Genomic DNA, 13,609 nt, shown 5'->3' on the forward strand with positions numbered 1-13,609 from the left:
TTTTATGAATCTAACAGTGACTTCATATTTTTCCGCGTAAAACATGTTGACAGATAAGTGTAAATCCAGGCAAAATACATAACGTAGGCACAACAATATACGAATTTGTACTTTTTCATGATTGTGATACAATATCTAATTATTAGATACTAGCCATTTTCCCGCGGTTTCACCCGCGTCCCGTGGGAACTACTGCTCGCACCAGGATAAAATATAGCCTATGTTACTCGCAGATAATATAGCTTTTGAGTTTATCCATTACAACCAAACAAACAAACAAAGTTTTCCTCTTTATAATATTAGTATAGAAAATTAAAAAGGCGAATTTCAAAAAAAGGAAAACAACATAACTTAAATGAAAACCAATCGCCCATAAAATGTCTGACAAGAAAAAAAACACCAAACAAATCTTTGTAGGAAAGTTGCGAGAAAAAAGGTAAGTTCCCACGGTTATTATTGTTAGAATCATAAACGTTCGGGGGAGGGGTGCTCCCCACTCGCCCACAAATTGAATCTAAAGTTGAGGGAAACAAAGTCCGTATTCGCAACTTTTGCGACTAACTTTCACTTTTCGTTGGAAAACTTTTCAGCACTTTCGCTTTCATTTTTTATTTTTCCTATTCGCTTTTACATTTTATTGTTGTTCGTAGTTGCATGTAATAGTTTGAACTGTGTAAAGTTTTGCGTCGCACTTGTATATAGTAATACACAGTCTGCACCTTTTGCTGAAAAATTCATCTGGGTAGGATGTCTAATGAGACTATAATTTCGAAACACTGAAATGTATTGTTCATAGAGTAAATTAGGTTAAGTATGTATGCCACATGTATCTTTATTTCAAATCTTAGTCGTACTTATAGATAAGAGCTCTTGGTGTTTATGATCTTCTAGATTCTCACTCACATAATCATACCTGAGTCTTCGTAAAATAAAAGTATTGCAAGTATTGTATATAAATAGATTGACTAGAACTTGAAATTGATGATAACATACGTAGTTGAAAATGTATCCAAAAGTCTGAAAGTTTGAACACGTGTACTACGGGTTACAAGTCTTACAGCCAGTTTCTTCATCAAAAGTTAAAGCCAAAGTAAAAGTCAAAGTAATGTCTAAAGTAAAAGTAACGGTCAAATTCAATTTTTCTATTAGTTTTGCTGTCACTTTAGCCCTGAAAAAACGTATTTGACCGTTACTTTTACTTTAGACATTACTTTAACTTTAACTTTTGATGAAGAAACTGGCCGTTAGTTGGCTTTCATTGCCTAACCCATCCTGAAATGTTTAGGGGGTATGTACTTAATATTACAAACAACTTTAAAACAAAAACCGAGGGTCCTCGAAAATTTTCTTCACGCAAAATTAGATCAAATCTAATTCCGTTAAGAGGAGTACTTAACAATACAGGTTTCAGGATGCGGGGGAGTTTGATCGGGACAGATTAAATGTAGCGGAAAGTCGCGAGATCAACGTGGATGGTGACTGATGACGATGCGTCACGGGTCCCGCCGATGGTAGGGAGAGAGAACAATGGACTAGATGACCAGAGGTTTTGAATGATAATGCTGGTTGAATATAGTAAGTACAGTTGTGGTTTGGAGGTTATTGAGTGTGTGGTGTTCGCGGTTCAGTATTACAGTAATGTTGAACGCCCATATATCGGACGGAGTCAAGGAGCCGAAAGCGGCGAACGCGCCGAATGAAAACTTTCAGTCGCGTCAGATCTGGAAACGTCATCGTCATCAAAACTTTGTGTAATATCTGTGATTCTTCAGATTCGAACAATCCGACCGATTCGATGTATGCAAGGCATAAGATTTCACAAAGAATTCTAATTCTTCATTTCCTACGGCGTGTTCGGTTCTGAAAGGTGGTAGGACCAATGATTTTTGACCAAGTTAGTAAAGTTAATTTACCTTTTTTTTTAAACAATTTGTCTAAAAGAGTATCAGAGTCAGGAGCCCACATCGTTGTGCCCGATGTTGCAAACATGTTTCTTTGTGTGAATTTGTAAGTTGTAGTTGCGTATTATGACTTCTATGCGGCATTAAGTTAGAGCCGACTTTACTTCATATCGCGAAAAATGATTTTTTACTTTGACTTTATCAGACTTTTCATAAACCAATAGAAAAGTTGACAACTTAAAAAAAAAATATTCAGCTTCGAACCTCAACACGATAGAGTACTCACACAAAGAAAGTAAGGCTTCAACTCTAAACAGGCACAACAAAATAAAACATAAGCACCGTTCCTTTAGTTCAGCCAACCTAATTAGCAAAGCTATTTACCAATTAACATAGTTCAAACAATCTACTACAACGGAGCATGAAAACAATGTCAGCCTCCACAAACAGTGAATAAGAAATGGACGTACACAGACGATACAGAGATACAGAGGGCAGGGCACACAGTACATATAATATTCAGTTCAAAAGCGCAGCCTCGGGTGTACCGCACTAGTAGGTAGATAGAGGTGCGCACGTACGCCTGCACGTTCTATAGCCAGTGCAAATTAGACCATGCCACGTCCCTCGCTTTGAGTCGCGCTTGACCAAGCGTTATTCGGATTTCGAACAAGACGCCCACCGCACTAGGGCTGCGCCATGTCCGCCTGCTCCCGGTGTCGATAGTCAGTATCGATTCGGGGGGCTCGCGGCTGCCGACGCGTAGAGACGCCACTCATGCGAGACCGTACTGTGACTCTAATTGAATACGCTGTGCCGGTGTCGATATCGATAGTCGATAATTTATTTATTTTTGTGGGATTATTTGTTTTCTTCATTTAAAATTATCAAAACAACGACGTCAATGTAACAAAGAAAAATTGTATCTAATTTCTTTACAGCTAAAATATCTACTGCTGATTGCAGTAACCACTAAAAAGGATAACATCCCACCCTTTTAACTTAAGTTGATATCGTAAAGTAGATTTTCTGAAATCACACCCACAAATAAAACAAAACACCCCTTTCACGTAACATAAACATACGACATAAAAGACCACATCCTCCGGTCCACGGGTAGTGCACAGTACGGTATTTTTTATCGACAAATAAAACTAAACACATTGATAAAGGAGCGCCGCGCGGGGGCGCTCTCCAAGAACGGCAGTCCGCGCGAGTGATTTGCGCCACCCGCCGCCTAGCGGTCGCGACGATGTAGGGGTGACCCAGCCTTACGACAGTTTATCGACATCGATATTACGCTTAATTATTTAGGCAGGCAAATTTTTCGTTGAGGTGGGTCAAGTTATATAGATAAGGATTAGGGAGAGAGGTTACTGTTGTTTGCATTGCAATGCTGATGTAGTTTATTGTTTGCTTGTTTAATTTAAAGTACAGTATAATAAGTTAATAAATGTATATGTCGATATTGGCAGAAAAGTGAACAGACTGCGTTCGGCTATCGACGGCTCACGGGTTGTTTAAACGTGTCAGTTCCATTGTCAACAGGGGCTCGTTTCCCAGGCCGGAGCACTTGGTCGTGCGCAAACAAAGGAGTGTTTTTGTCGCGAGCGGCGGGTGGGCGCCGCGAGTGTTGTCCGTGGCGACGAGCGGCCGCGGGCGTCGGGCCGGCCGCGGGTCGATATCGCTCGAGATCTGTCGGCCTACGCGCCCGCCTCGCCGGCCATTTGCCTACCTCGACGCCTCGGGCTCGTGTGTACATAACCCGCCACCCACCACCCTGGCCGATACTCCCCCGCAGATTACCGCCTACAAAGCAAACTTCATTGGTACGTGCATGCAATATGCGCAAGGAGCAGGCCCGAATTGCACCTCGGACGGCCACCCGCCCAGATTGCTTTGATATCCTAGTCGTCCCGTATATAGGCCATTGCATCTCGAATCTTGGTTAAAGGCTACTCTATTTCAAACACTGTTTCACTACATAGCGCTCTCGCAATCGCGTTAATTACTCAGAAGATGGGAACGGTATTACCTAGCGTTGCCTACGGGATGTTTCTGTCAGAGCCATTCAAACTAAGACGTGTATAATGTTTCATCTGTTTTGCATATGAAGGCATTACTGAGAGCCCGAGTACCTATGTTATCTATATCTGTTATAAGAAGAAGGATACCTACATACTTATAGATTTTCTGCTCTCGGAACTACTTTTCAAAGTTCAAGATCGGGGTAATCAACAAGTGTGTGATGCCAAAGAATATTTTTATTTGCATGAAATATTATATTTGATTAGTATATTTTTTTAATCTTGTTAAGAGGAGGTATACAAAATTTAGGTATTCATTATCCTCAAAACTATTTACAAAAAGTGTTATTTCAACAAACAAAAACACCGCCGATCACAACCCCAAAATGGAGGCGCCAAGAGGTACAAAAATATGCACTCAAAACAAACACATATACTTGTCATCTTTAAAAAAATAAGTATGGGGCTAGCAGTAAGTTTCAATTTGAAAGCCGGGGAGTGCCGTAAATCGGCCAAGTGCAGTGGCTGCGCCCTCCCGCCCTCTGAAAGAGGGAAAGTTCACATTTGCATATTGGCCTCGGTTCTGGCGCCCGACAAGTTTTGCGACGAAGTTTGTTCAATTGCGAGGCAACTGATCACTGTTGCCAAGTCCGCGCTAATAAACTAATTTGTATGGACTTCCGTTTTTTGGAAAAAAACAAAACAATATTTTTTTGACTTGGTTTAAAATATATTTTTTTGTTTGTGAAGTTTTTCAAGTAGGTAATTAGATAGGTTTCTAATTTATTTTAATTAATCTCATGAATAGTTCCGACTGTAATCATGGACCTAACGTAGGTCGTCTTCGTATTACGATTTTTAATCATTGGCTAATTTAGCTAATTGACATTACGTATAATATACCTACTTAGATATGTATTCCCATAATTATTTTCTTCTGGAGCATCGACTGTAGGCTATAGTGACAAAAGTTGAGAATATTATACAGATGTTATATAAGTCACATTAAATCACATATTGTTAGCAGTTATTTAAAAGCAAAATTTTATACAAGAACATGTTTCAGAGCATTTTACTACATTATCTATCTACTTGATTACAAATAAGACATTATTCATATCGTTTAATTAAATAAGCTCGATTTAACGCTCTCGCTAATGAGCTCTTTATCGTTGATTCACGTAACACAAAGAAACATCCCTACATTAAACAAATTGGGATCCGCGAAAAAAAAAATTAACGAGAAAACTCACTCCCCACAATAAACAGACCGAAAAACAAACAATAAAGAGTGAATGAAATGAGTACGAGAACTGAATGTGAATGAATGGGGCACATCGAGCATCGAGCCGGGTGTCGGTGCCCGCGAATATTTTAGGGTATTTCAATAAAGGCGACATCTTTAATCTAGGGTTGGGGTAGGGGCATAAATCTTGCAGGTCCGGAGTCCGGGCGAGTTTTGAATCATTTAGCGCGGTGCGGCCGCGGGGCGCGACTTCCGTCCGGCACGTGCTGACCGCCCCCCGCGCGCCCGCCACATCCCCGCGCCCCGTGCTGCGCGTCTGTCTTGTCGAGACAAAGGGGCGCCAGTGTTGTGACTAAGCTCGCTTATCGATGAAAATTTGTAATGGCAAATAATTTTATTTTATAACATGTATGATTATACTTATTCGATACACCTAAGTTATTTTAAAACTTAGACAATATAGGTAAGGTAAAAATACATTTTGAGACAATGCCGCAAAATACATGACATGGTTTAATGTTTGGGAAAAGAGAATTGAGAATGTATTCTGAAGCATAGAATATTATGATGTATCATTAATACGTTTGTTGAAAATCAAACTGAAAACCTTGCTCTGTGAATATTTTTATTTCGAGATTTCTTGATATTTTTAGAATATCTTTGTACCGTGAGCTTTCGCTACATTAAATATCGAAATGCCTTTATCGACATTGCATGTTAGGCGAGGGTTCCGATCCCCATCCCTACCGCACGACGTCCGAGCCGCCTCTAATTTGAATTCACGGAGACTCCGCGACCGTCCGCCGCGTCGGGCGCGGCCGCCTTAATGAATCGCGAGGGGGTGTGGGGGGACCACCCTCACCCACCGGGGGGCGATCGGACGGCCACCGCATCCTCCGCGCGGATAAGTGACGCCCGTGTTGCTCCGTACATAGGTACGCCTTATGTATTGCGGCACATAGCGGCCGGCCTGTACCTACGTAACGCTCGCCAGGAGAAGGGGACTTCTGGGCCCAGCAGTTAACTACCTGAAATATGTATTAAAAAAACCGTTACATTTTTTTAAATAAAATCACAAAATATGGTACCAGGATTCTACCCAGGAAGAGAGAAAACTTAAATTAAGATAATAAGACTAAATAATCGATTAAATAATGCCTGAAATGCCTGAATTACTAGTAATCTACTGTATTTTTATTCCGGCAACACTTGTTGGTGGCATGCGTCTGTCACTGACTGACAGATGCACTCGTTTGTTTTCTTTCATTCTGAGTGCGCACATATTTTCCTGGTTTTACTATTTAAACCCACGACCTTGGCTTTTCGACGGATCTTGCTACTCTGAATTACCTGGCTCTCGATTTTGGACAACTGTTACGCCTATCGATTGGATATCGACGACATGGATCGCTGTATGAATTGTACGATTGCGCTTGGTCGCAGTAATTCTATTGGAAGAAAAGTCTTGGAGGATGAGGCGATTTTAACAGTTATTCGTCAGTGGCGTGCATCTCAGCCTGTAAGTTTTTACCCATTTTTTACATATTCAAATCGTGCTTTTAGCAAGCCATTTTAACTTCATATCTATCGGTTTATTGGACAGTATTATATTAGATCAATAGTCAATTAGTTAGCTTAAGGTCTCTGCACACAGCGGGCGCGGCGCGGCGGGACGGGACGGCGACGCGACGCTGAGCAGTTGTAATGGTCTATTCACACAGCGGGCGTGGCGCGGCGGGACGGGACGGCGACGCGACGCTGAGCAGTTGTAATGTACTAGAGCGACAGTTACCGTCGCGTCGAGCGGGGCGGCTCTGTGTGAAGTCGTCCATAGTATCTAGACGACTACGACTTCACACAGAGCCGTCCCGCTCGTCGCGACGGTAACTATCGCTCTGTGTGAAGTCGTCCATAGTATCTAGTACATTACAACTGCTCAGCGTCGCGTCGCCGTCCCGTCCCGCCGCGCCGCGCCCGCTGTGTGCCTTTAAATAGACATATATTTTAATCTGTGGAATGTGGAGTTTGATCATTTCTCTTATAAAAAAAGTGAAGGTCACCCTCGAGTCCCGATAAATCAATTTCGGTCTCGGTTGTGACATCGACATTATTGAACATGCACTAGGGGTTGAACAAGATTTAAATGGTTATGTTATTTCAGGTAACCAGTGAGAACGTTGTATGCCAAGCATGTTGGGACTTGGCCCAAGATGTGGTTCTTGGAAGACGTGCGATTGATGCACCAACCCAAGTTGGCCATTCAAGCGTATGTCTCCGCTGTGGTCGTTCACTCTTAGCCCGGCGGTTCAACCACCTTCTTCGTAATGATTCTGCTCGTGAATCTGCGATATATAATGTGATTAGAGAGTGGATTCTACCACAAACGGTAAGATAGTTTAGTATTATATTTTAAATTATTTAAACTATATCTATACTAATATTATAAAGTGAAAGAGTTTGTTTGGTGCGTTCAACGCACTAATCTCAGAATCTACTAGTCCGACTTTAAAAAATCTTGTCTGTTAGATAGCCTATTTATTGAGAATGGTTACATAACATTACGCTACATCCAATAGCAGCGGAGCAGTAAACAAAGATGCTAGTGAAACCGTGAGGTTCAGCTAGTTAAAATAATAAAACATTTATTTGTAAAGCTAACATGATTTAAAACTAGCACTAAATCATAAAAATAAAACACTTAACTGAAAGACAAGGGCACCCGACACAGGTTAGGTTAGGGTTATTTTTTTTTATTACTATCTGGACTACTGTATTATAGTATAATAGTGAATTTTTATTTTTTTGAAGGTGGACGAGGCAAGTCGTATATGCCATTCCTGTTGGATATTAGCAGACAGAGCTGCTGTTCATATGAGTACAGGTCCTTCGACTTCCTCACAAAGTAACCCACCGCCAGCCCAATCATCAGTTGGTGTTTCTGTTGGACAATTGGATGAAAATCATGACAACATTCTACACGAACCTGAGAATGTTTCCATTCAACCAGAACAAAACCAAGGTAATGATGATGTGCATGAACCCTCAGTGGAACTACATTCACCAAGTGCCCCAATTGTGGAACCAGTACAACAGCACCCTGAACCAACAATTGTATTGCCAGATTATATGCGGGCAGTTGAAACAGAGCGACGGTGCTTCATAGAAGGTTGCCAGAGAACTGAACGATATAGAGTTCCTCTAGCAACGAGAAAAATGTTGCTTAATGAGCATAAATATTATGTACCACAAAATAATCGACTTTGTGATATACATTTAGTAATTGAGGCATGGGACTTCCTTGATAGTTTAAGGAGTAATTATTTACAAACATTTACTGCAAGACATATCCAAGATATGTTTACACTAAAAGAAACCCCAAAAGAAAGGTTTTTGAATTTTGAAAATATTGATAATATGGACGACCATGTTGTGCATACCTGGATCGGGTTTACTAAAGTTCAGTTCCGTCAATTATTTGATGAGGTTCCACAATTGATAGAAATTCGTAATAGTTCTTCAGTTTTAGCAGCCTATCTTATCAAATTAAGAAGTGGGGACTCAAATGAAAGATTAGCAACATTATTTAAAACATCTAAGAAAACTTTAGCCAAGTGGCTGTGTCAAGCCCGTGACATATTAACTGAACATTTTGTGCCTCGGCACTTAGGTTTAGAACACATCACTAGAGAACAAATAAAAGAAAGGAACTTAGCCATTCCTAGTGCTTTATTTGAAGGAGATTCTAGGCCCATCGCTATATTTGATGGAACTTACTGTTATATTGAAAAAAGCTCTAATTATTTATATCAAAAAAAAACATACAGTTTGCATAAATATAGGAACTTAACCAAACCTTTTTTAATGGTGTGCACAGATGGTTACATCATTGATGTTTTGGGCCCCTATCCAGCTACCACGTCAGACTCAGATATAATGAGACATGAATTTTTAAGTGGAAACCCACTCCAGGATTTTTTCCAAAATGGTGATGTATTTATACTGGATAGGGGTTTCCGAGATTCATTACCTTTGTTAAACCAATGTGGATATAGGACATACGTGCCTGCTACTTTGGCGCAGGGTGAAACACAGCTGTCAACACTTGACGCAAACAAATCGAGGGCAGTCACCATTTGCCGTTGGGTCGTTGAGATTGTGAACGGTAGGTTTAAAAGAGATTTCAAATTATTCAGGCAATGTTATTTTAATACAGCCTCAAGAAGTTTAATAAGAGATTTTAAGGTGGCTGCTGCTCTCATAAATAGGTTTCACCCTCCCATAACCGATAGAATAGACTGTGGGGCTATCATTAATCAGATTAATTTAAATATGAATAGACATAACATATTAGGTGATTTTATTGTTAACAACCAATATAATAGACGTAGGGCTGATTTTGAAACAATAACTATTCATAATGATAATTTAAATGATTTTCCCCAGTTGTCATATGATGAATTAATTCTTGTATGCTTAGGTACATATCAATTAAAGCAGGCACGGTCCTATTTTGGTGAACATTTGCGGGGAAATGATGGGTTTATAATAGAAGTGTGCAGGGAGGTAAGCAGCAGCCTTCTTCGACAGCTGTCAGCTTCAAATACTTCTTGGTTATTGCGAGGCCGAATACAATCCCGCCATATAAGTCGCAAAACATATTTTGTTTATATTTTAGTTGATAGCTGTCGAAGAGGACGAGATTCAATATTATCATATTATTGTAATTGTATTGTAGGTAGAAGAACTGTAGGCTGCTGTGCCCATGTAATGTGCATTATATGGTATCTCAGTTGGGCAAGATTCCAAGAAAATATCGTACCCCCTGCACAATTTTTAGATGACATTCTAATAATAATTGAAGATGAATGATAATACATGTTTAATTATTAAGTATATTGGTGTTTTATTTTACTTCCTTCTCCCTTTTTTAGTTTTTAAAAGGTTGGTTCCTGCTGCTTATAGGTTACAGGAAATTGCAAGTAGAAACTTGTCTTCGACTATAGCGAAAGGCCGCGTTTCCACTGACGCGGAGCTGGGCGGAGAGGAGCTTAGCGGTGCACAAATTGACCAATGATTATGCTTGAAATCTCCGCTCCGCTTCAATGGAAACAGTACGAGCGGGGTGGAGCAGAGCTGAGCGAATATTCATACATCGAGGCGGTGCAGAGCGGAGGACAGCGAGCATTGGGGTGCAGAGCGGAGGACAGCGGGGCGGTACGGAGCGGTGCGGAGCGGGGCGGTGCGTGACTCGCGTGCAGTGTGTCTGTAAAAATGCGCGATTCCAAAAGCATGCTCCACTCCGCTCTGCTCCGCTCACTGACCACTCACCGCTCTTCATCGCTCCTCTCCGCTCAGCTGCGCTCCTCTCCGCCCAGCTCCGCTTCAGTGGAAACACTGACCACTTTTCACCGCTCTTCTCCGCTCCTCTCCGCCCAGCTCCGCGTCAGTGGAAACGCGGCCAAAGTCCAGGGCACGCGCCGGTTGCCGCTGCGTAGGGTGATGTCTCGAAGATCTAACAGGTTAGGCTTTCACATGCTTCATGCATAAAACCATTACACAACCGAAGTGATTCAGAAGTATTTCGCAAATTACATAAAAAATACAATGTTATAATATAACCTAACTTTTACTATAATTCAGATAACTTGGTTTCTGGGTAGCCAAAATTCACCAAATTTTTAGTGAAGCCTTGTTATTATATCCTCTTACAAATAAGGCTACTTTGATTCAGTTAACACCTGGGCCCAGGAACCTATGGAGCCATTCCCTTCTCCTTTATGTCCCGCACATGTCTAGAGACCGCGGCCGTACCTTCACAGGGATTTTGCGTGTTTACGAACAAACGAGAGCCCGAAGATATTCGAGAAGGAATTTTGCTTGGACCCTTATTGATGATCCGGTCGGGTTTCGTTAATCCCGCCCCAGAATTTGGATATACAGAAATTTTGATATTTCCATGAGACCGTTTTGTTATTCCACTAACGCAAAAATAAGAGCGGTAGAGTAAATTATCTCGAAGGGAAAGTTCCTCTAAGCGCGCATACCGCTTAGACTTAACTGTTGGCGAAGGGTTTTGAATAAAATAATGCAAATGAACCCCCAAACGGTAGAGATGTGGCCTCGGGCTCACACGACTGCTTTGTCCAACTCGTAGTTGGCTGTAAACAAAAACTTGCTAATGGGCAATTATGCAAATAACGCGCTCGTGATGACCAATCAAATCGCAGTAAATTATTCAGCCGCTACGAATGCGCCCCGGGTTGATTTCATTTCGATTCTATCGATACCATACATGGTTACTTGACGTCCATAAATTTCTGTTTAAGGAATGAGCCTGTAAGTTGGTAATTATTCTGATCCGATACGACTCGTTAGTGTAGTGTAATTAACGTTCCCGTTAATTTAATTCTAAATCCAGTTGGTTTAAAGAGTACCTAACATTTTGATTTTAAAATTGATCTGTGCAAAATATTTAGCTTTAGGTACAGCATATTTGTACATTTATCAGTTACTTAGATGATGGCAGATACAAGATTATATTTATTATATATGATTATATATGGAAGAAGAAAACATGGTTTGACCCCAAATGGCGTAGCGTTAACGGCAGGAGGATATTTAAATCAATGACTTAGAAAACCAAAAAAATACGTCATACATAATTCACCAACACAACACACCGTACATACATACAAAATCCGCTTACTTCCCATAATAACAACACATTACCGCCCTAATATTATAATGGTCGAATTACCCAGCGGGTCCATCACCGGGGTCCGGGCTGTCAGTCGAATCCCGGGCCGCGAGTCCCGCGTCCCGCGACCATTATTCTCGATAATCACGCGATATCGATTGGCATGCGTGCTGCCCTAATTTGGTACTCTGGAATTAAGGATGGCGGGAACTACATTTTTTTCATCGCCTGTTTAGGGATGGGTGTGATACGTTTATGAACATTGGGTTCTGAGTTTGTTTTTTTTCATAACTTGTAAGGTTTGCAATAACAGTTCCTACAGTGGCTAAAGTCTGCAACTATGAGACACACTTAATATTGAGACAGACTTTTTGTCTGCCTTGCAGACATTTTGCTCAAGCGCACTCACAGGCTCAAGCGCACAAGAAGTAAGTTGTCTACGTTGCACCTAAGCCTTATCTTATAGAAGCAACGCCAAAAGATACCATCCATCAGCAAAATGTATTATTTCTTTTTTATAGGCACCGAGTATTAACGAAAAAGTTTTGATTGACCCAGGCTACAGGAGCTGATCAAGTTTTGACTGAACAACCGAAAATAGTGCTGTACGGAAAAAAAAACATTTATCGATTCATTTTTTTACCCATCACAATGCACTTTAACCGGAGTTGTCAAAGTAACTGTGGAGTGGATTAACCCGGTTGTTTTGTGACGCGACAACCGGCTCAGGCAACAGGTGGCCATATTACCGGATATTTTATTGCCGTTCTGTTGCTAAGCATCATTTGATGATATAGAATCGATATTTAAGGAGAAAAATAGATATTTTTTTGCATTTTTAATAGTATTTTAATATAAATAGGCTGTAAAGTGATATAATTTGGCGGCCTAATGAATATATTGTGTGTTAAAATACCTACTTATTTTGGAAATTTATTTTATCTAGAAAGATCTTATCAATATCTATTATCCGTTGATTAAAAAAAAATATACTCAATTATTTAGACTACAAAAAACTTGTTACTGAATTCGGAATAAAAAATCTTCGTTTCAAAGATAGGTTATAGATTAGGATTATAGTACAGGTTCATAAGTACTATGTTTATCAACACAAATTAGTTTCAGTTAACAACCAAAACCCATAACTTCTAACACCCTTATTACAACGTGGGCAAGGCTACCATCACAGTATAAACCAATTAACCCATTAAATTGAAATCAGCACACACTATCCCACAAATTAATTCATAGACTAATATTTTATTAGGTCAAATATGAACGCATATTAAAAGATAACTTTCACAATGTACATTATTTGAGTAGTGTTATGTGCTTTGGAAACATATCGATAGACATAATGAACTAAGTGTCATAAATGCAAAAAGTTATTAAAGCTATTTGGATGGATTATACGTAAAACTGTACAGGCTTAGCCTATGGCTTTCCTTTATAAATGAGCTATCTATTCTATATACATATATCTATATGGTCCTGAGATTAGCCGCTTAGAGCAACCAAAAAGCCTATTAAAGTATCGATTTGAATCGTATTAGCATGTTGTCTGTGATCAGAGCTTTAGCTATCCTAGCCACAGAGCTACGTAAGTGTACTTATATGTCAGGCAATACTTCTATGTAGAAGATAAACTAACTATTCTGCATGCCTGGACTTACACCTACTTTTGAAATTAGAAAAAATACACACAGAGTGATGTCGACCATTTACATCGATAAAAAGG

The 13,609-nt window shown here is 40.2% G+C and overlaps 1 protein-coding gene across 1 annotated transcript; it reads left to right on the plus strand.

Annotated features, from left to right (window-relative positions):
* Window positions 1-6,177: 6,177 nt before the first annotated feature.
* Window positions 6,178-10,067, plus strand: LOC124640249. Its single transcript, XM_047177930.1, has 3 exons — window positions 6,178-6,693; window positions 7,336-7,560; window positions 7,983-10,067. The coding sequence occupies exons 1-3, from the start codon at window positions 6,577-6,579 to the stop codon at window positions 10,041-10,043; spliced, it is 2,403 nt and encodes an 800-aa protein (XP_047033886.1). The 5' UTR covers window positions 6,178-6,576; the 3' UTR covers window positions 10,044-10,067.
* Window positions 10,068-13,609: the final 3,542 nt, after the last annotated feature.

Source organism: Helicoverpa zea, chromosome 20 (genome assembly GCF_022581195.2).
Source record: "Helicoverpa zea isolate HzStark_Cry1AcR chromosome 20, ilHelZeax1.1, whole genome shotgun sequence".
Classification (NCBI taxonomy): domain Eukaryota; kingdom Metazoa; phylum Arthropoda; class Insecta; order Lepidoptera; family Noctuidae; genus Helicoverpa; species Helicoverpa zea.